A 22,998-nucleotide genomic window follows, 5' to 3' on the forward strand; every position below is an offset into this window, starting at 1 on the left:
CCTATGGGAGAAATCCCAGTTTTCCTTTGACAGCTTTAACTGGGGCTGTTGACTCCTCTGGTTTTTATCTGGAAACACCTCAGTGATTGTGCAGGAAGAAATCGGGAGAGCTACTGAGAAATAAATAACCCAAGTTTATAGAAAGAACCTGATCACAGATCCCAGGATAACACCAGGACTTTGAGCATTAAGGGAATAAATGCAGATAAAGCAAAAGGAATGGGAAAATGAACAAGGAAATCATTGCGGAGGGATGGGACCCTTGAGTGGTGGGGATGGGCGATGGGGTCGGGACTGGGGCTGTGTGAGCAGTTCGCAAAGCTCTGTGTCAGCAAAGCACGGGGCTGCTCTGCCCTTTGGGGCTGGAACTTCAGGAGAGCCCCCAAAAGACCCTATTGAGAGGGGTTGCAAGAGTTTGGGTTCAAACATAGCCCGGCTTTGGGAGCTGCAGCCTAAGCCCCACCTCCCCACAGCCCTCCCCACAGCCCTCCCCACCTCCAGCCTGGAAGTTCAAGTACCGAATGGCCCCAGCAGCCGCTGGCAGAGGAAAAGTGCTCCTGGAGCAGTGGGATTGGGATCGGGAGAGCCCTGGAACTGTGAGTATGGCAGCGGCAGGCTGGGCTCGGAGGGAGCTGCTGCGGCTGAGGCTGGTACCGAGATCAGGTCGGGATTAGGGCTCAGCCCATGGGAAGTTTCTCCCGTTGCTTTTCCCTGTGGTGTTTTGCAAGACTCCTTGAACCATCCGGCTCCGGAGCTGCAGTTTTCCAGCAGCCTGGAAGCTGGAGGGGAGGGAGCGCAGGAGAGATCCCAGTGTCCGGGTGCTCTCTGCACTTGTGTTTTGGGGCTTCCTCTCTGCTGGTTCTTATTTACCCGAGTCCTTTGTGCCACTGGGGCAGCTCCGCTTGTTCCTCCCTATGCAGGGACCTTCCCCAGCCCCAGCCACACTTCGTGTCTCTCGCACTTCTGCTGCTTCTCTTATGGCAATGCCTCTGCTCACCCCAGGGCTTGGTGGGGGCTCAGGGTGGGAGCCAGGCAGGCATGGAGCTGACCTGGCAGTGTTGGGACCGTGGGCAAACCCAGGCATCTGCTGCACCAAACCCATGCATCCCCAGCACCAAACCCAGGCATCTCCAGCACCAAACCCAGGCATCTCCTGCACCAAACCCAGGCATCTCCAGCACCAAACCCAGGCATCTCCAGCACCAAACCCAGGCATCTCCTGCACCAAACCCAGGCATCTCCTGCACCAAACCCAGGCATCTCCAGCAGCACATGGCTTGGAGAGGAGCCTATTGACACCCACCCAGAGCAGGACCTGCTCCTGCTTAATGGTTGGACTTGATCCTAAAGGTCTTTTGCAGTGCAGTTGATTCTATGCTTGGTTATGAGAAGCTGATGGGAGCTTCTGGCTCTGGGAGAACTGGTGGCAAGGAGCAGGAAAGGGTTAATGCTGAGGGAAGAGCCTTTGTGCAGCTCCAAGGCTGTGGGTGAAGATGCAAACAGGCCGATGATGGGCTGCATTCCTCTTGCTTGTTGTGTGGTTGTAACCCTCTTGTGCATTTGCTGCTCCGGGGAGAGCCTGGGGCCAAACCCTGTGTTCAGGGCTGAGCTGCTGCCTCTGCCTTCTCCCGCAGCATCCTGCTGAGCTTTTGTCTATGTGACCTGGGGGGAAGCAGCCTTCTTGGTTCTGCCTGGGGCTTGCAATGGTGGAGATGTTGTGTCCTGAAACCCTGAGTTCCAACAGTTAGAGATTGATTCAGGATCAGAGATATCAGACTGAGCTGAGCTCTGAGGCAGAAGCTGTTCCCTGGGAGGGTGCTGAGGCGCTGGCACAGGGTGCCCAGAGAAGCTGTGGCTGCCCCATCCCTGGCAGTGCTCAAGGCCAGGTTGGACATAGGGGCTTGGAGCAACCTCCCTGCCCGTGTCAGGGGCTGGAAGTGGGTGAGCTTTAAGGTCCCTTCATCCCAACCCATTCCATGAGTGTAAAAGCTGGAAGAAGGCTCTGTGCTTCACAGAACCCAGAGGATCATGTGTTGCCCATGCTCAGTGTGTCTGTTGAGTTTTGGTTGTCCCAGGTGGGCATGGAGACAATGGGGTTGGCTGCACAGGGATGCTGTAGGGAGACATCCCACCCTGGCTGGGAGCTGTTGCACCCTCTGCTTCCAGCCCCTGCGGATCAGTGTAGAACCATAGAATCCCACCTGGTTTGGGTTGGAAGGGACCTTAAAGCTCCTCCAGCCCCAACCCCTGCCATGGGCAGGGACCCCTTCCACTGGAGCAGCTGCTCCAAGCCCCTGTGTCCAACCTGGCCTTGAGCACTGCCAGGGATGGGGCAGCCACAGCTTCTCTGGGCACCCTGTGCCAGTGGGATCTGCTCAGCCAGGGGCAAGGCTGCCCCATCCTTAGCCATGCATCCAGGCTGCAGGGAGAGGGTTTATGTGGGAAACCTCATTGCGCAGGCTCAGGGTTGCTCAAGGATCCTTGATGTCCATCTCAGAGGCTGTAAAAACCTGTTAGTGCTCCAGTTCCTGAGCAGGTTTTTCTCTTTGCATATGAGGCACGTTATGCCCGAGGCGTTTGCAAGGTGTGTGCAGGGATTCACCCTGGATCTCCCGTATCTCTGGTGCTTTGGGGCAGTTACTGTGTCAGAAGGGCACATCCCTCCCTCCTTTCTGTCTCACCTGGGTATGTGCTCAGGTACCTTTCCACAGGGTTTGCCATGGGATTCTCCAGTTGCTGTGCACCTTAAAATGTATGGGAGCTCTAGACCGTGATGCTCTCTGGTCCTGCTGCTTCATGCCCAACCTCTGAGCTTAGATGATCTTAAGGTTGCTTTATGTGATCTTTAGGCACTTCCAGATAAACTTGATGTCCTTTCCAACCCTAACAGTTCCATGGCTCCATGAGCTCCTCACTGCTGCACTTAGTGCTCCAGGTCCTGAAAGGAAAATGCCAGTTGAGGATGTTGGAGTAAATCAAAGAATAAGGACAAATGGGGCAAAAAAGCGACATTTGGGGCAGGTTATGAGCAGCACCAGGGCACGCAGCTACAGACAGGCCAGAGCTGAGCTGCTTCAGGAGCTTATCAAAGTGCATGTCTATACTTCACCGTCCCAGCAGTCTATGATAACCTTCCACAGCTCCCATTCGAGGCAGTGCAGTGCAGCTTGCTGGCTGCTGATGATACAGCTCCAGTGGGTGATGGAGCATCCTTTCTTCAGGCTCCCATTGGGATCTGATTTCTTACCAGTGCTCCAACCACACTGATGTGCACCAAAAGGCCTTTAACCAGCTGAGGGCAGGTATTTCATGACTTACACTTCTCCACTCCACTCCCTCCCTGCACCAGTCTCTGGTGCCTTGTGCTCAGGCAGAAGATGCTGGAAAGGGGAAAATCATTAGAAAGGAGCATCTCCTCCCTGCTGTCAACCCCATTGTTGTACCTGTCTGCTATGAGAGCCCTCCTTCTAGTTGCTTATTATAGAGTCATGGAAGTATGGAATCATTTAGGCTGGAAAAGACCATTAAGAGCATTGAGCCCAGCCATTAACTCAGCACAGCCGAGTCCACCATTAACCCACATCCCCAAGTGCCACATAGGATCATATTATTTGGTTATTTTGCAACATATCCTCATTTATCCTCATTTTCCCTCCTACTCTTCCCGTTTCCTTGCTTTTCCCACCCATGCTGCTGGTTTAGGTGTCATTTCCAGGCTCTGAAGTGCTTCATCCTGGCTCATCCCAGCACAGCCCTTTAGCCTTGCTTGGCTATGACTTTGCTGCCTCCCCTTTGCAGCAGCTTTGGGGCTCTGGGGACCTTGGTCTGGTCAAAAATAGATCCCAACCCTGCTTCCTCTGTGGTTCCTGGCTCCAGTTTGCTCCCAGTGCTCCGTGGGGATGCTGTAGCTGTAGCTCAGCTTTAACCAGACCCAGATGCATGTGCCCTGGCTTGAGCCATCCCAGGGATTCAGTTCTTGGTGTCTCAAGCCGTTACCTTGATAAATGGGGACTTTGGAGCTTCATGACCCATCTCAGGACCTGCCCTGAGCCCCCAGGCCTTGAAAATGCTCATTTTAAAGAGAAATGGAGACATTGGTGTAAGACTGCAGAGATGTAAGAGCAGATGGGATCTGAGGCAGAAGCTGTTCCCTGGGAGGGTGCTGAGGCGCTGGCACAGGGTGCCTAGAGAAGCTGTGGCTGCCCCATCCCTGGCAGTGCTCAAGGCCAGGTTGGACACAGGGGCTTGGAGCAGCTGCTCCAGTGGAAGGGGTCCCTGCCCATGGCAGGGGTTGGGAATGGATGGGATTTAAGGTCCCTTTATCCCAACTCATCCCATGATGCTGTGATTCTATGACAACTGCCAGCATGGACAGACCCATGGTTCACATGGGTCAACAAGGAGCTGTGGGAAGGCTCAATGGGATGTTGCTCTTGCAGACATCATGAAGCATCCCACAAGAACTTGGGAAGCAGCAGGAGAGAGATGTCATGTGGGGGATTATGGAGGGTACCAGACTCCTGATGGCTCCATAGACCTGGACATGCTTTGAAACTGCAAGTGTGCAAGTGATTCATGTTATTGTGCAATCCCAGCCTTGTGGCTCATGTAACTCAATGAGACTGTGGATCTCAGCCCCATCATGACCACTGCGAGTCCTTCCCTCTGTGCTCTGAGCCAATTCTGCCTTGGGTGCTTTCCCCTCTTGCAGGAAAGGCCACCTCAGACCCTGTAATGGGCACTTTCCTCTTGGCAAGGATGTGTGATGATGGAAAGTGTCAGCATTAAGGTCATCCAGCTCATGGGGACAGTCCCAAGCTGTGCTTATGGCTCCACTGGCCTTCATCTGCAGAGCTGCAGGGAAGCTCCTTCAGTGCTTCAGAAATGACCACCCAAAACAACCCAGGTTTGCTCAGTGCTGCTTCCCATCATGTCCTCAGGCTGGATTTGTGCTGCCTTTGCCATTAACAAATGCACCTTGAGCTATGGAATCCTGGAATCCCAATGGAAGGGACCTCAGGGATCATCTGCTCCAAGCTCTCCAGGCACAGCATGACCCAGACTGGATGCTCAGCACCCTGGGCAGCCCCATCTTCAACACTGGGGAGTCACCACTGCCCCAGTGAGATTATCCCAATGGCTCCTTGTTCTCATTGGGAATTTTCCCTGTTGTTTCCAATGGGAATCTCCCAGCAGTAACTTGTGCCCATCACCCCTCGGTTTTCCCATAGGGCTCCTTGTCCAAAGGGAGTCTCCATCTCCTCTGTAGCCACCCTTTAAACACTGGCACATGGGGATGAGGGCTCCCCTGAACCTCCTTTTCCCTATGGAGGTGTTCCAGGGGCAGAGGTCCCCAGTTGCAGATGCAGGACCAGGTGACCTGCACATCTGCATGACAGCACCCACAGCTCCAGCTCCTCCACATCCCCCTTTGCAGCTCCTCATCTCCATAGGGGATGGTTTGGGTACCCCAGAGGAGCTCCAATCCCTTCCCTGCATCTTGCAGTGCTGGAGCTGATGAGGACCCCTCCAAGAAGGGCTCCAGCATCTGGCAGCATCCTGAGGTGGGCAGGGAGCTCTGAGACCTCATAATGGGAACAGGGAGAAGGGTTCCATCCTTCCCAAGCTGGAGGGGCTCAGGGCTGGCAGGGACCTCTGGAGAGCAGCTGGTGCTGGAGCAGGGCTGGTGCCTCCCTCATGACCTGTGCTTGTTTCCATGGGTTTCAACACCAGTTTCCCCTTTTGTTCTCATCTCTGAACTTCTCCATCGCAGGTTTCCTCCCATCCTGTTCCCATGAGGTTGCTGGGATGTGTCATCCTCATTCCTCATTACGGGAAGGCACTGAGTTGGGCTCATTCCATTTGCACTTTGCTTCTGTCAATTGGTGCAAGATAGAAACAGCTTTGGGCACATGTCCCCATCCCTTTTCTTTCCCAGTCCTTTTCCAGGCAGGGAATGATGGGTATACACTGTCTTTGTCTTCCCTTGTCTTACAGAGCATCTTCACCCCCTCATCTTCCAAACCAGCTTCATGTTTAACGTGCTTGTAAATACCCACACTGACACCATTCCTGTTTTACTGCCTGTAAATGGGAATTATTCAGCAGGAAGACAGATTCTGGGATATTTGCTGCCATTCTGTGTCCCTGCTGGGATTTAATTTGCTGTGTTGTTGCATTTGCTGTTATTTACTCAAGCTCTGCTGAGCCCAGCACGTGCTTGTGCCTGTTCAGCTCACAGAAGCCGTGCTGCTATTGTTAATAAAGGGCTTGTGATAGGTTTATGTCCTTGGGAATGGGGCAGGATGCTGGTGGCACTGGGACCGGTCCCCCGATATCCCAGTCAGGACATTGTGCCAATCCCAGTGGAACTGGGAGGTCTGGGGGTACTTCCCCCTTGTCATGTAGGGATAGGAGAAGGGGATGGCTTTAAACTGACACTGGGGCTGTGGCCATGGGATGCTATGCATGCAGGTCCTGCCTGCAGGATGAGGACAGAGGTTGCTCCAAGCTGACTTCAAGCACCAGGGCAGCATCCTCCCTTCTTCCCTGCAGCCAGCCCCATGGACAGGGTTTCTCCATGTCTGTCTATTGCTGCTGGCAATGGGATATTCCTGCCAAGCTGGAGTTGGTGCCACCACTTAACTTCAGTCCTGGATGAGACATTCATCAGGACAACGTGTCCTGCTTGAGGAGGCCTCTTGGTGACCAAAGGGGGTGAGCTTGCCCCATACAGGGATGGGAAGGGATGTCCGAAATGCACAATGGTGGGCAAGGAGTGATGGCAAAGACATGTTCCTCCCTATACACCTCCCCATGGAGGTGCCTTAGGAGCAGGGGTCTCCTCCTCCTCCTCCTGGGATGGTCTTCACCATGGATGGGAAGCAGAGACAGCACAGGCAGTGTCTGCTCCCATCACAGCTTCACATCCCTTTGTCTCACAGAGCAGCTCTGCTCTTATAGAAACCCTCTGAGCATCTTCATCCGAGCACTTCACCATCCGTCCTCCTTCCCCCTCCCCAGCACGAAGCCCCATAGAGAAGCAGCCCTGGGGCTCCTGCACTGCTCTCTCATGCTCAGCTTTATCCATCACCTCCACCATAGCTACCTTCATTCACACACAGAGGACGAGAGGGTTTACCTCAGCCCAGCGAGGGATTAACAACACCAAACAGCTCTGTTGAAGCTCCCAGTGATGTATTTCACCTTTTCTCCCCCAGATCTGGAGCATGAGATTCATTTGCCAGGGAGACACAGCCCCAGAGGCTGGGGCCAGGTAGGATGCAGGCAGTGGTGGCAGGATCGGTGCCTGTGAGCAGCATCACCAACCCTGGCATGAAGCCCCTTAAAGCCATTGCTGCACCCTAATGAAGTGGGAAATGGCTCCTTTAGGTGCCTGCAGGTAAACTGCAGTGAAATTGCTTCTCCCATCAAACCCAAGGGGTTTCAGCAGCAGTGGTAGGAGTCCAGTAAGGTGCATGGGCTGCTGGGTTTCACCCATCCTGTTTCAGTGCAGGGGCTCACGCAGCAGGACCCCAACCAGCACCCATGGGTGTCACTCACTCACTGCAGGGAATCCTGGAATTGGGTTGAAGGGACCTTAAAGCTCCTCTGGTTCCATCCACTGGAGCAGATGTGGCATCACCACTTCCATCAGTCCTTGCAGTGGGCAGAGGCACCAGAGCTGCTCCCATCACAACACTCAAACCAATGCTTTGCTGCTTGGCTTAAACCCCCTGCTCTGTATGGGATAAGCTTGGTCTGACCCCCTGGTTTTGAGCTGGAGGAAGGGGTTTGGCCTGGAGCAGATGCTCAGGGATGCTGTGGAATCGTCAGAAACTCATTGCAGCATCTTAGCTTTATGGTGCTTTATTGCTTAGGACAAAGTCCTTAGTGCCTGAAGCTGAGTGCACAGTGCAGGAGTTGCAGGGAGGGAGGGAGCAAGGTTCTTACAGCACCCTTTCCTCCCCAGTATGGCCAGTGCTGTGCTAAGTCAGCCCCTGCTGCCCCATTCACAGCCTTTGCCTGTCCCAGTTTATCCACTGCTTCCCAAACCCACTATAGGGGCAGGTGGTGTCTATTCCCTGGTTTATTCCTGGGGAAACTGAGGCACATAGATGGGAAGCAGCTTGCTCTGCAGTCGAGGTTGGGATCTGTTGGTCCTGGTACTGCAGGGCTGGGCTGGGAATGGGCTTGGATCAGGCTCTCCCATACAAGGGATGGCATTCCAAAACTCATAGTCTCCTTGGGTAGTGAACACAGCTCTACCAGTGCTCTCTACCATTTTCTCCTACTGGGAAGACTATGAAAGCTGGTTAGGGAAGAGGCTGGATTAATTGGATGCCAGGCATGGAGCAGCCTGCTCTAGTGGAAGGTATCCCTGCCCATGGCAAGAGGTTGGGACTGGATGAGCTTTAAGGTCCCTCCAACCCGAACCAGTCTGTTCTATGGTCTGATTCTCTAATTCCATGTCCAGCAGCTTCCTGGACACCCAGAGGGGTTAAAGGATGTGCACATTTAGGGCCTCAAAAAGATGGGCAAGGGACCAAAATACAGACCACAGGGTTTGTGGTTTGCAGGTCTCATTGAGTGCATCTTTGGTGAGGCAGCAAAGGCATTCATATGGATAACCAGGGAAAGAAGGGCACTAAGCCTGCAGTGGTTACCAGCTCCATGACCATTCCCATCCCTGGAAATCCAGGCTCAGGCTCCTTTTGCTTCCTCTCTTACCACCCTTCTTCTTTCTCCTGTGTCTCCCCTGAGCATCCCAGAGGCTCCAGCAGCAAACTCAGTGGCTGTACATGATTCATCCCAGCTCTGCTCCTAGAGACAGGCAATGTGGTCTGGAGACAGGCTGGTGCTTTAGCTCCTGCTCTGCTCAAGCCTCCAGAGGCTCAGGGCAGCTTCTCAGATGCTGTAATTCACAATCGAATTCACTGTATCGATCCCATCCTGTATTTGTTGCAGCAATATCTTGTCTCTGGCAATGGGGCTGAGGGCAGCTGCTTGCAGAGGATGATGTAGGGATTCTAACGCAGCAGCTCAGGTCCCTCTCCTGGATTTACCTCCCCTGTGCACTGCATTTAATGCTTGTATAAGTGCCACTGTTAAGCCTCCCCTTGCTAAGATATACATCACCCCATCCACTTGTTAATCTGTTTGAGGCTATAGTACTTGCTCCTTTGCTTTTATTAGGGGGGGAAATGAAAGGACTCAATAAGGCAAAGCCTTTCACCCCCTTTGCTGTAGAGCCTGCAGATGCCACTGAGATGGAAACATCGATTAGAGTGCTCAACAACAAGCCTAATGGGTTTAACGTGCCTCCAAACAATGCAGCTTCCTGGAGCAGGAAGCCTGGTACTAAAGCCCAACAAAGGCATCGTCCTCCCAAACATCATTCGTGCCACAGATGTGGCTGGTTAGAAGGGAGGGGGATGGAGGATTCCCATGGATTTACGTTTGTTTGGATGGTGCAATTTAGGTGGGAGGAGCCTTGCAGGGAGGGGAGAAAACCCCATGGAAATGGTGGAAATGAGAGGCTGGAGAGGATGGTTCTGATCATGGAAACAGGGAATGGTTTGGGTTAAAGGGACCTTAAAGCTCTTCCAGTTCCAATGCCCTGCCAGGGATGGGGCAGCCACAGCTTCTCTGGGCACCCTGTGCCAGGGCCTCAGCACCCTCCATCAGACACCCAGTGTATGGAGGGGTGCAGAAGAGCTTGCTGAGCCCTTCTACCTCTGAGCCTGTAGGGAAGCCCCCAAACCCGTGCTCAGACAGGCAGAGTGATGGTTGTCTATTGGGAAGGCAGTTTGGGCAGGCAGCACTTCCAAAGCTGCTCCATCTCACTTCTGCACACCATGCCCCTTGCAACCATCAGCCTTGGGAGCTGAAACCGGTTACATCCCATGAGGACACACAGCAGCAAATGTGACCTCAGCCATAGCTGGTGAGCTTGGCATCACCTTGGTGGGATCTTCATGTCTGGGCAGACCCTTCACACTTGGCACAAGTCTGCTCCAGCACCATCCAAGGGCTGAGCTAATGCTCAGATGGGGCTTTCTTCTGAACCCCTTTTCCCATCTCTCCAATGCCATGGGTATTTTTCTCCCTCCATAGCATTGACCTTCAACTACAGTGTCACCATGTGATGCATATTGCAAATGGACCTGGAAAGCTGAGACAGCTGATACAGAGCTTATATAGAGCAGCCTCACAGGGAACAGCTTCTGCCTAAGAGTTCATCTCAGTCTCCTCTTGGGCAGATTAAAGCCATTCCCCTTGGCCTGTCCCTACAGGCCCTTGTGCAGAGCCTGGATCCTGGTCTCAGCTCTATCTAACCAAATCAAAGGAGCTGCTATGGGACAGTAGAGTCCCATGGGAAAGAGAATAAGGCTCAATGAGGTTTGCACCAGCACAGCAGAGACCAGAGCCTGCCCTAGGCACTGTATGAAGCCCCTAGGATGCTCTTTGCTGCCAGGGTTCAGGATGGGGATAAGGGGTCTGGAGATCTGCTTACTGATTTAGATGGTTGATATAGGCATGTGGTCAATAACAGACAAAAAGCAACCAAGACATCTTGTGTGGGTGAAGAATATAAAGGGTTTGATCTCAGCAAATAGAGTCCTACAGCTTGGGACAGTAAAGAATTACCCCTTTTCCCCTGTGAAATCCTGATTACAGGATCACTGAGCGGCTGAGGTTGGAAGGGACCTCTGTAGATGAAGGCATAAGGATAATGCAGCCCAGCTGGCTTTCCCTGCTGGCTTGTGTTCAACCCCAGGTCCTTCCCTACAGAGCTGGGTGGCCAACAGACTGTGCTGGTTCATCCCCAGGGCAGGGCTGCCCTTGTCCAGGTTGGACTCCATGAGGTTCTCCATTGAAGAGCAGCATAACCCTTGGCTCCATCAGTTGCTCCTCCCAGTCTTGTATCTCCTGGGAGTGACTGAGGTGCTCTCTGCCCCTCACCTGGGGCACTGATAAGGGTGGTAAACAGAACTCACCCAGATAACAACAGACTCAGACCTGTTTGGGTGGAATGGAGCTTAAAGTTCACCCAGTTCCAATCCTCTGCCTAAGAGCTCAGCTCAGTCTCCCCTAGGGCAGGTTCAAGCCATTCCCCTTGGCCCGTCCCTACAGCCCCTTGTCCCAAGCCCCTCTCCAGGTTTCAATGTTCAAACACTGTTGTCCTCACACACCTCAAACAGTGTTTAACCTATTTAGAGTCCCAGTTTGGGTTTTGCACCAACTGCTGCTTTGCAGAAGCCAAGTGCAAGGAGAAAATGAAAGCTGGGAATAGTCACTAATTGCTTATGAGGACCATGTGCTGCTGTGTGGGTGCTCACAAAGCACAACGGGATTCGGCTGTGCTGAGCAAGGCGGATTCAAGCAGAGCAACTTATTCTTGTGCTGAATGGTTTCTTTTGGCAGGCGGATAAAGCTGAGCTGACAGGATGACAAGTACCAGCACCAAGAGCAGCTACATGGAGCAGTCCCAGAGAACACTCTGCAGGAGCCCATTTCTCAGTATCAAGGTAAACACCTCCTTGTATTACAAAGGATATTACCTGGGAAAGAGGAGTTTGGCTTTCTGCAGAGGAGGCCACGAGGATGCTGAGGGGGCTGGAGCAGCTCCTGTATGGAGCCAGGCTGAGAACATTGGGGCTGTTGAGCCTGGAGAAGAGAAGCTGCGTGGAGACCTCAGAGCAGCTTCCAGTGTCTGAAGGGGGCTCCAAGGATGCTGGAGAGGGGCTCTTCATCAGGGACTGCAGTGATAGGACAAGGGGTGATGGGTTCAGACTGAAACAGGGGAAGTTCAAGTTGGAGATAAGGCAGAAGCTGTTCCCTGGGAGGGTGCTGAGGCGCTGGCACAGGGTGCCCAGAGCAGCTGTGGCTGCCCCATCCCTGGCAGTGCTCAAGGCCAGGTTGGACACAGGGGCTTGGAGCAGCTGCTCCAGTGGAAGGGGTCCCTGCCTGTGGCAGGGGTTGGAGCTGGAGGAGCTTTAAGGTCCCTTCCAACCCAAACCATTCCATGAATCTGTGATAAGCCAGAGCCAGTCTATAGAGAAGTCACCAAGCCAGAGCTGCAGAGGCTGGGGGCACAGCAGAGGTGCCCTGTGCCCCTGAGGGCTGACCCCCTGCATCCCTGAGGGCTGACCCCCTGCATCCCTGAGGGCTGACCCCCTGCATCCCTGAGGGCTCACCCCCTGCATCCCTGAGGGCTGACCCCCATCCTCTGTTCCATCCATTCAGCAGTTCTCTTTTCAGTCACCTCAACATGGGCTTTATAAAGAAACCCCGTTGACTTTGTTTTCCCTATGGAGATGTTCTAAAGGGGGTCAAAGCTTCAGAGCCCAAAGCTGCTGAGGTGCAGGATCAACACCTCCTTTGCTGAGCACAGGTATCTGTGAAGGCAGATGTACAGGAAACTCTTTGGGGGCAGTGCATTTCAGGCCAGACCTGAGCAGGTCAATGCCTATGTCCCTTATTGCTTATGGCTGTTCTGGATCCTATCCTGAGAGGGGCAGGGGTTTTGGTGGAGACCAGCCCTGCTCCTGATGGACTCCCCACTGCTGGGCTGCTGCTTGGGAAGCTCAGCAGGGAGATCCTGATGGATCTTCCTAGGTCAAAGCAGCAATCACAGCACCTCAATGAAGCCATGGCCAGGCCTTATCCTGCCATTGCCAGGCATTATCCTGGTTACAGCCCATAGCCAAGGAGAGCAAATCCTCCTTTCCAGCTCTATCCGTCACATTTAAACTGCTGCAGGACCTGTTCCCAGCCCTAAGGCAGAGCTGCCCTGACCACGCATGTCACCAAGCACACAGCTGTGCTCAGCACAGGATGTTTTTTCCCCAATCTCCCTTCTTTTTGTGTGGTTTTTAGTTGCTTTCAAGAAGTGAGGTCACCGTGTCCGGTTTCCAAATGACTTCCTCAGAGCACATCGCTTCGAGCCCAGGGTTTGAATTGTTATTGCAGAAGCACAAAGCCATTGCACAATGTGGTTTATGTGCTGGCCGGGGCTGGAGGACCAAAAATCACAGCGCTGCAGTTTATATATATAGATGCATCTCCAGAGAGAGGGAAGGTGACATGATGGTTGCCACGTGGCAAAATGCAGCTGAAAGGACCATTCTGGGAATGGTCCTGGACTGATGGTCCCTGAGCTTAGAGGTACTGGGTATGAATCCCTATAGGCCATCAGAGCAGGTTAAATCAGGTGTGTTGCTCCTTCCATTGAAGCCCAATGTCTTGTCTTGGCTTCAAGCAGCATTAAGCATCCAATGCTGGATGCATGGGTTTGCGAAAAGCTGCTTATGCAAAGGCATGGAGAAGGACTTTGGGATCCTCTTTGGAGACTGCTGCAGAAGGAGAAACCTTTTTGGGAAGTCTATGTGGTTATTATGGTAACAGCTCATCTACCGATGAAGGGAAGGAGGCTGGGAGTGATTCATTGCTTAGCAGCAAAGCATAGTCCATAGTATGATCCACTACAGTCAACAGAAGGAGGTTTTGTCCAGTAAAACTGGGATATCTGGAAGACCTGAAAGGCCACTTGGACATTGAAGCTGTGGTTGCTGCTGTGGTCACTGCTCTGAGGTCCGTGTTCTCAGGCATTGTGCCATTGGTGAGGCTGATGAAGCCCCTCTTGGTAAGGGCATGTGGGGGCAGGTGAGCGGCCCCACAGGGGTGCTGTGATCCCATGGGCATGTGCTTCCCATCCCTGGCATACTCTGATTGTTGCCATCCAGCACCTTGAGGATGTGCCCAATAACACCTCCCTCTGCTGCACTCTGAGGCAGTTCTGCATCCAGCTCTGGGCTTAGAGCAGCTCCAGTGCCTAAAGGGGCTGCAGGAAAGCTGGAGAGGGGCTTGGGACAAGGGATGCAGGGATGGGATGAGGAGTAATGGCTTCAATCTGGAAGAGGGAAGAGTTCGATGGGATATTGGGATGCAGCTGTTCCCTGTGAGGGTGCTGAGGCGCTGGCACAGGGTGCCCAGAGAAGCTGTGGCTGCCCCATCCCTGGCAGTGCTCAAGGCCAGGTTGGACACAGGGGCTTGGAGCAGCTGCTCCAGTGGAAGGGGTCCCTGCCCATGGCAGGGGTTGGAACTGGATGGGCTTTAAGTTCCCTTCATCCCAACCTATTCCATGATTCTATGACCTTACTCATAGACATTCACCCTCATCGGCAGCTTCACCTCTTGATGTTCTCTACTCCATGCTTTAGTTCAAGAGCAAACCAGAGCTCTCCCTGCCCCAAGCCTTTATTACCAGTGGGTCTACACAGTGGCAAAGACCTTGTGCCCAGTTACCTGCAGCTGGTTTGGATTAAACTGGAACAATGTGATTCATTGGGGACCCTTTTCCCCTCTCTGTAAGCACAGCCCAATGCACAGGCTATTATCATGTGCTGAGGCACAAAACCCTCCCTTAAAATAGCATCAGAAGCCTCCCAAACCCATGGGAGCAGCAGGATGGGGACCCCTCTGTGGCAATGGGGCAGGAGTGTGTGGCTTTCAGAGCCCTTACATGCAGGGTTTGTTGCCAAACTGCACAATCAACACTAGGAACACCATGGAGGCCTTGTGAGATGCTTGCAGAGCATCAAGAGAGGAGATACTGGGGTCTAATCCCCAGGTCTGCAGTTTAGGGGCTGCTGAGGGTTGAGTTGGTCTCGGTCTCTGTTCTCTTACATGTATGGAGTGGGAGCAGCAATAAGGCACCAATGAGATATAAGGACAGAGCCTGCAAAAATATAGCTAAAATATCTAGAGAAAACATATTTTATATATATAAATATATATATATTTTAATAGACATAATATAATTAAATATAATTATAATAAGAATTATAACTAAGTTATATTTAATAATATAATTTTATGACATAATTTAATATAGTGTATATATTTTACATATTTATAAATAAAAACATAGAGAATAGCAGAAAATCAATTAATTCCTCCAATATTAACGATTGATGGCAGAGAAACTCCTCCTTCAGTGTGTGCTAGAGGGGAGATGCTCCCATCCCAGGGCTGACTGTGGATGCAGACATTGGATTGGGACATCACTGCCTATGGGTGAAGGCACCTCAGGAATGACCTGACAGGGATGCTGCCCTTCCCTTTGGGGGTGGCACATCCCCATAGGAGGAAGGTTGCTCCTCTGGCCCTGCAATGGGGTTGTCTATGGTAGAGGCCCCTTGGTACCAAGCACCCTCTGCTTCTGCTCTGGTTGCTGTGGTGGGAGCGATCCCAACCCAGAGCCTGAGCAGGGTCTGACAATAACACCTCCAGCTGTTTATGGAAGTAAGGCATTAATGAACCTCTCCCTTCCTTCCTCCCCAGCTACACCAGCGCCTGTTTGGGTTCTCTGGGTTGTTTCAGTTTGGCTGATGTAGAAAGGAGGTGTTGGAGCCATTCGTGGGAAAGAGCTGGGCTTGGGGTTGCTCCTGGCTTTCTATGGGTGCATCCCACTGTCAGCATCCAGCCCTTGGGAGAGGGTTGGGGTCTGCAGACCCAGGTCACCCTCAGACCCTCTCCTGGGATAGCCCATCAGATCCAGGCTGGATGAGCTCATGTCCAAGGCATGAAGGGACCCAAGCCTCAAGTCCTTGGGAGAAGTCACCAGATGGCATGGGAAGGTGACAACCTGCCCTGTGACAAGGACTGTGCCCCACATCCAGCTGGGAAAGGCATAGGGTGGCATCTGAGCCTGTGTGGTCAGCCCTAGACCAAACACCATCATTCAAATACCATGGTCCAAATACTATGGGAGGCCCCATAGGAGCCCTGTGATAGATGCACTGCTGGGGCTCGACCACCCACCACCATCACCCCATTGCAATGGGGCACACTGGGAATCACACACTAGCAATTACCAGCTCTCTATCTCACCATGAAGGTATTTCCCAGCCTAAAACTGCCCTGTGGTGAGTGTGGTTGTCCACAATGAGTCCCTGAGGAGCAAGCAGGAGACTCACAGGGCTTTAACTGCAAGAACTTCCATTTTGCTCCATTAGGAAAGTAAATCATCACCATGGGGCAATGGGAAACACAGAAACTGGGAGATCCTGCAAAAGAGAGGGGGTTTCTATGTGATTTCCCATTGACTTGGTATCCCTGTGGAGGTTGGAGAGCAATGGTCTTTGTGTTCCTCTTTGTTCTTCCTTCGCAACCATTTCCATCTTGATTTGTTCTGTGTCTAAACCCCTTTGTGCAGCACCTACTGCAGTTACCACCAGGACATCGAGGCTTATAAACCTCTTGGTCTTTGCTCTTTCAACACAGGCAGTGTGAAGTGTTCAGTGTTGGCTCCTCTCATGTAGCACTCATTGTATAAAAGGCAAATGCTGAAGGGAAGGGATTGAAGTGTTTAATTAGAACCTGCTATTGATGGCTTCATCTCCAGCAGCTCCACTGAGCAGCCCCTGGGTATTTCCTTCCCTTCCTTTCATCCTGCTCTTGGATGCCTGTGCAGCTCTTTCATCATCCCTGCTCCCTCTGTGGGACTTGGTGCATGCCTGTGGGCTCCTGCAGGGCTGTCTTTAACCCCCCCAGCAGCTCCTGGTGTTACCCAGGACTCCTGTTGTTACCCAGGACTCCTGTTGTTACCCAGGACTCCTGTTGTCCACCTCCAGTTCCCTTAAGCTTCAGGATGTCCCAGCACCAGTGATGTCCTCATCCCCTTGCATTGACCCTGGCTCATCCCTATGGCTCATTGCCCAGGACCTGTGGTGTGGATGGCATCTCCTAACCCCAGCAGACTGCAGGGACACAGGATGGGATGCTCTGTGGGCTGCAGAAGGTGCAGGATCCTCCTTGCAATGCAGGGTTCTGGTCTGGATGAGCAGAGCTGCAGGCAGCAGCTGGATGGGGGGAAACCAAACCCCTCTGGTGATGAGCATCGTGGTGGGGTCGCATTTCTGGGCTCCTTGGAGCAGCTTCCAGTACTTAAAGGGGACCTATAGGGAACCTGGAGAGGGGCTTGGGACAAGGGCCTGTAGGGACAGGCCAAGGGGAATAGCTTGAACCTGCCCAAGGGGAGACTGAGCTGAGCTCTTAGGCAGAAGCTGGAACTGGATGCGCTTTAAGATCTCTCCCAACCTGAACTATTCTGTGGTCTGAAGAGCAGGACCATTCCTAGCAAGCGTTTGGGGTGAAACCAGCCTGTTTTGAAGGCTCAGTGAGTGTGGTTGGATGGGTGCAGCCTGTTCCCTTCCCACTGACCTTGGCATCAGAGAACGGACCCTGACCTGTTCTGTTTGCAAGTATAGACTCATCCTTTGGGACTTAGCCAAAACTAAGTCTGCATTAGAGTGGAGGGGACCTGAATCAGGGCTCTTGGTGTCCCACTCCTGTTCCAAGCCTGCACTAGGTTTGTGAGTGGACAGGATCCATAGGCTGGGCAGGGATGCTCTGGGTTGGGAGGTTTGTTTCCTGGGATGTGGTTTTAACGTGTCACCTTCATTCATAAGAGCCCTGCTGTTTGCTGCTTCCCCTGCTCTTGCTGGGAGCAGGAAGGAGCAGGCTCTGCTGACAGGAAAGGCTCAGATGAAAGCAGGCTCCCTTCGCCCTGCTGAGAGCTCCTGGGGCAGCAGTTCACCCTGGTTGTGCATGTCTGTATGACCTCTGGCAACGAGGAGATGCCTGTGGCTCTGAGGCAGAGCTGAGCTCATGCCCTGCAGCAACTGCTCCTCAGGGAGAGCTCTGTTTACTGGGGTCACACTGGTGTCAGTGATGGTGTCTTCTTGCAGGCATGAAAAGCATCTTTCCTGCCCATCCAGGTCAGGAGCCAGATGTCCTGAGCAGATACAGGGGTGTAAACAAGTGGCTCTGTGTGCAGGACAAGCCCAGCACCATGTGTGGAGCACATGGATCAATGCAGCAGAGCTGGAGCCCATGAGTCTGCTCCTTCTGTTCCTGGCAGGTCAACAGTGGGGCTGTGATCTGATGGCAAGCAGCAAACAGCTCCTGGAGCCAGAGCTGGGGTCCTGGCCTGCTGCTGACACCAAACCACAGTGAGCTGGGACTTAGTGCTTTACAGTGCCAATATAGGGGAGAATAACACACCAGATTCCCATTCCCAACCCATTTTGACCTGAGCTGAAGAGGATGGGGGACCAGAGGTGGGCAGCTGATGTAAGGCATCATGTCATGAGGACCCTGTATAGCACACAGCCCAATGGGTATGATTGCCTGGGTGAAATACGAATCTAGCTTTGGAATTTCCATCTGAACTCGTGTATTCAGGAAGCAGTGGCTGGAATAGCCAATGAGGACTGCAGGAATGCTGGAGTTTAGCAAAGCTGGCTCTGGGAAAGCTTCCCTGTGGCTGGGTGATGTTTTCCTACCCCAAACATAGGCTGTGACCTGAGCCTGGAAGGGGAAGGTCCTGGCTGGCATCCTGCCTTGTGTGATGCCACCACATCACTTGTGGTGGTGGTACCCGTGCGCCAGCTCTCAGGGAGCCAAGGGAGCTTCACCACCCTCTTTGTGCTGTAAACTGTCCCTCTGCTTACAGAGCAGTCCAGTTTGGCAGTGACCACACTCCAGCCCTGGATCAGAATGGACACAGCAGAAACCCAGGCCAGGCTGAGCTGCTCCTCTGGGTGAAGCTGCTGTGTGATGGGAGCTGGCTGCAGGATACACAGAGCCAGAGCAATGCCCTGCCCTGGACAGGGGATGGGAGCAGCTCTGCCTAAAGCAGTGCCTGTGGATCTGGGGTTGTATCCAAGGCTGAGGGCAGCAGCTCTGCAAGGACCCAGGATACCCACTGCATGAGAGGGCTGCACCCCAGAGTGTGAGCTCATGGAGGGGATCCTGCCCCTCTGCTGTGCTCTGGGGAGCCCTGAGAGCAGCTCCAGTGCCTAAAGGGGCTGCAGGAAAGCTGGAGAGGGGCTTGGGACAAGGGCCTGGAGGGCCAGGCCAAGGGGAATGGCTTGAACCTGCCCAAGAGAGGGGAGACTGAGCTGAGCTCTGAGGCAGAAGCTGTTCCCTGGGAGGGTGCTGAGGCGCTGGCACAGGGTGCCCAGAGAAGCTGTGGCTGCCCCATCCCTGGCAGTGCTCAAGGCCAGGTTGGACACAGGGGCTTGGAGCAGCTGCTCCAGTGGAAGGGGTCCCTGCCCAGGCAGGGGCTGGAACTGGGTGAGCTTTAAGGTCCCTTCCACCCAAACCACACTGTGATTCTATGAGCCATCCGTTTCCTTAGGGTGTGTGGCTGTTTGTGATGCTTGGTTTGTTTTACCTCATTTTGGGACTGAAAGGATGCTTGTGAATGAGCCATGGAGCAGCAGGAGAGGAGGTGGTTTGCCAGCCCCTTCCCTTTGCTAGCACATTGCAGGGCCATGGGTGAAGAGGACATGGTCTCTGTCCCTGTTGGGGCAGTTCATATGGCACTTGCCAAAGGCTTTTGTGTGAGGAGCAGGAGGATGGATGCTGCTCTTGTTAATGGTGGGGCAGCTTGAGCCATGTGCTTTCCTGGGCAGCCGAGCCCATCCCAGACCCTGCAAGAGATGGGGTCAGATGTTTCTGTGGGAAGTGATGGTCTTTGACACCATTTCCTCCTAGGAACAGAAAAGAGCCATCACATTACCCAAAGGAGATGTGCCCTTGGGATCCGGAGCTTCACAAGAAGGAAAGGAAATCAGGAAGTCCAAGTTATCCTCCCTGAGCTTCTCTCCAAAGAAGCTGTTTGCTGCTGTGTTTGGAAGGGCTCGCTCCCATCCCAGGAATGCTGCTGCCAGCACTGGGAATGGCTGTTTGCCTCAGGATGGACAGGAGCAGGAGTGTTGTGCAATGTCCCACTGTTGGAGCTGTTGAAGCCAACACAAACTTACAGCATCCCAAATGTGATCTGTTTGTCAAAGCCACTTCCAGCACCCTCCTCGCCAGCACTGACCCTATGGTCGTTGCTGGTGGAGGGCTGTTTAGTGGCCATGACCCCATTTCAGAAGCCCATTGATGGTGGGTAATTCAAAGGCTCATGGGGAAAGGTTGATGCCAGTGATCATACCTTTGTGTAGGAGCTGCACTGTTGTGTTGCAGCTCACAGTAACCCTGCTGGATGCTCTCTTTTTGTCTTGGCAGTTCTTTGTTTTCTGCCATGGGTTTCTGCAGCTCTCCCAGCTCCTGGTCTCTGGGTACCTGAAGAGCTCCATCTCCACCATCGAGAGACGATACGGCCTCTCCAGCCAGACCTCGGGGCTGCTGGCCTCCTTCAATGAGGTGAAAACCAGCTTGCTTCTCCTGCCCAATGCTCTCCCCATGCCCCTATTGCTCCCCAATGAGACCTCCTGGTCTGTGTGTCCTGCTGCAGGTTGGGAACACTCTGCTCATCGTCTTCATCAGTTACTTCGGGAGCCGGGTGCACAGACCTCGCTTCATCGGCTGCGGTGCCATCCTCGTCTCCCTGGCTGGGTTCCTCATGTCCCTGCCCCACTTCATCACGGGACCCTACAAGTATGACCAGTCCGTTGCCAGTAGGTACTCTAGGAACTTATCTTATGCCTTTTGGGACAGTAACAATGAGACCTTCCCTGGAGGGGTTGGGAGATGCTAACTGTAGGTTTGTCTTCAAGGAATTTGAATTGTCTGGGATTGGAATCATCTCAGTCCTAAGAGGCAATGGATGGTGGAAAGCAGAGCCAGGGGTAGCTGGAACCATGGGGACAGGCAAGAAAAGAATCAGAATATAGGCTGTTCCTCTGTTTCTCCTTGTTTTCTGCACATCCACACAGCAGACAAACCCTGGGTACCAGGAAGGTCTTCTCCAGCCATTGGGGCTCTCATCTTCCATACATTGAACCAAGTTGTCCTCATGCACATGCATTGCCCTAACGTAGATAAGACAAAGTCTTGTGAATTCTGTCACCTTTGTGGGGAGGACACAAGAGATATGGGAAGGAGCTTGTCTCAACCCAATGGGGCAGCTCTGGGGGTGAAACAGTGTTGTCTGCTATGGGGCAGTGCTGGTTTCACACCCAACTTCTGCCTGTGGGGCACCTCACCTGGCACCCCCAATGTAGCTCAGCTGTCTGTGGGTTCAGACTGGAACAGGGGAGTTCAGGTTGGAGATAAGGAAGCAGTTCTTTACTGTGAGGGTGCTGAGGCACTGGCACAGGGTGCCCAGAGAAGCTGTGGCTGCCCCATCCCTGGCAGTGCTCAAGGCCAGGTTGGACACAGGGGCTTGGAGCAGCTGCTCCAGTGGAAGGGGTCCCTGCCCGTGGCAGGGGTTGGGAATGGAGGAGCTTTAAGGTCCCTTCATCCCAACCCATTCTGTGATTCTATGAATGCTTTCAGGCTCTAGACCCCACCAGGGAATCAACCTCCTGTGAGAAACATGCAGCTCTAAATGGCTCATGGCAGAACAGGTCATGGATTTGGGATTTTCTCCCTCAAATAAGGTGAAAGAATGAGAAAGGAAAGAAAACAGCTTTTTCCTGTCTCAGACTGAGCTCAGCTGCAGTCACCAAAGTCTTAATGGGTGACTTAATGAGTGAATAATTCATGGTTGCAAACAGGGGTCAGGAGCTAAGGACAGTTTGGAAGCCATCAGCCACGCTTTGCAGTAGTGTTGGTGCAGGTGCTATGTGAGCACCCAGGGCTGTGTAACCATGTATAACCAGTATAACCATGTATAACCAGTATAACCATGGCAATCCTGCTGTAAACACCAGTACCCTTCCCCCAGGGGTTTAAGGAAGATGAAGGTGCTGGAATCAGCACTTTCACTTTGACATCCCTTTCTTAGGAAAACGAGTTCTCATTTCCATCCCTGGCAGTGCTCAAGGCCAGGTTGGACACAGGGGTTGGAGCTGGAGGAGCTTTAAGGTCTTTTCCTACCCAAACCATTCCATGATTCCATGTTCTTATGTCTATGATCCTGCTGCTATCCCAGGGAAGCTCTTCCTCCAGGCAGAGCTCCTTAGTCCTGCTTCCCTTCTCATCCCAGGCATGTTCAGCAACACCACTGACCTGTGCCAGCTCGGGGTCCAGGGCTCCCAGTGGAACACCAGTGATGCCGGATGCACCCCCCATGCTGCCAGGGAGAACCACGCTGTTCTCCTGGTCATGTTCATCGCCCAGGCACTGCTGGGCATCGGTGGTGTCCCCATCCAGCCCTTTGGGATCTCCTACATCGATGACTTCGCCAGTGAGAGGAACTCCCCGCTCTATCTGGGTAAGGCTGGGGCTGCTTTCAGGTCCCTTCCAACCCATTCCATGCTTCTGTGATGAAGAGGGCAAATCAGGATGAGGTTGATAGTTAGGTGCTAATTGGCACTAATGAGAGCAGAGGTTGTTGTATCCCTTCTGCTCTACCCAGTGCTAGAAGGTTCCTGCAGAAACAGTTCATCTGCTTCAAGCTTGTCCAAGCTGCAGAGACCAGGAGTGCTGGAAAACGTGGTTTAGGGGACATGATGGAGGGATAAAATGGAGAGGAACATCATAACCATGTCTTCCTCCTGAAGGGCTTCATCACAGAGAATAGGAATAACCTGATCTTTGTTGTTCACAGCAGCTATGAGGTTAAGATGCAGCAATGAAGACTTTGGTCAGATATAGGGAAAATCATAGGAAGCTAAATAGGCAGGATCAAGCACCTAAGGACGTGGGCAAGTATCCTTCAGCAGAGAGGGTGCTGGAGAATTGCTTGGTGTCTAAAAGAGATGACCCAAGGGTGCTGGGATGGTCTTTGCAGGTCTTTCTAGCCCTTTTCTAGCTGAATTGGGTAACAAGTGTGGCTGAAAACCAGGTTATTACCATCAAGAAACTGGGAGTACTACATTAGATTTTGCTCTGGTGCCTGCTCCAAACCTCTGAACCGTGTTTGAAAGGCTCATCTGTTACAAGTGGGATCTTGTATGCATTTGGGTTTATCAGTATTTCATATAGGAGAGTGTGCTGATAACTTCTATCTCCTTAACCTTGTAAAACCCATTGCATTTCCCACATTTCTTTTGCCAAGAGGCACATCTTGTTCCTGGGTGTATTTCAGTC

At 52.8% G+C, this 22,998-nt stretch overlaps 1 protein-coding gene across 2 annotated transcripts in view; it reads left to right on the top strand.

Annotated features, from left to right (window-relative positions):
• The first annotated feature begins 484 nt into the window (after positions 1 to 484).
• LOC101879895 (solute carrier organic anion transporter family member 2B1-like) overlaps positions 485 to 22,998 on the top strand; it is a 49,832-nt gene continuing 27,318 nt past the window's right edge. The window contains exons 1-5 of one of the 2 annotated variants that reach the window (XM_034073406.1): positions 485 to 596; positions 11,428 to 11,531; positions 20,089 to 20,226; positions 20,318 to 20,480; positions 21,953 to 22,180. In XM_034073406.1, coding sequence (XP_033929297.1) covers positions 11,451 to 11,531; positions 20,089 to 20,226; positions 20,318 to 20,480; positions 21,953 to 22,180 — 610 coding nt within the window. In that variant the 5' untranslated portion in view covers positions 485 to 596; positions 11,428 to 11,450. Of the gene's footprint in view, positions 597 to 11,427; positions 11,532 to 20,088; positions 20,227 to 20,317; positions 20,481 to 21,952; positions 22,181 to 22,998 lie in introns of those variants that run through there. The other variant, XM_034073407.1, reaches the window with a different exon arrangement.

Source organism: Melopsittacus undulatus (assembly GCF_012275295.1).
Source record: "Melopsittacus undulatus isolate bMelUnd1 chromosome 2 unlocalized genomic scaffold, bMelUnd1.mat.Z SUPER_2_unloc_2, whole genome shotgun sequence".
NCBI classification, from domain to species: Eukaryota; Metazoa; Chordata; class Aves; order Psittaciformes; family Psittaculidae; genus Melopsittacus; species Melopsittacus undulatus.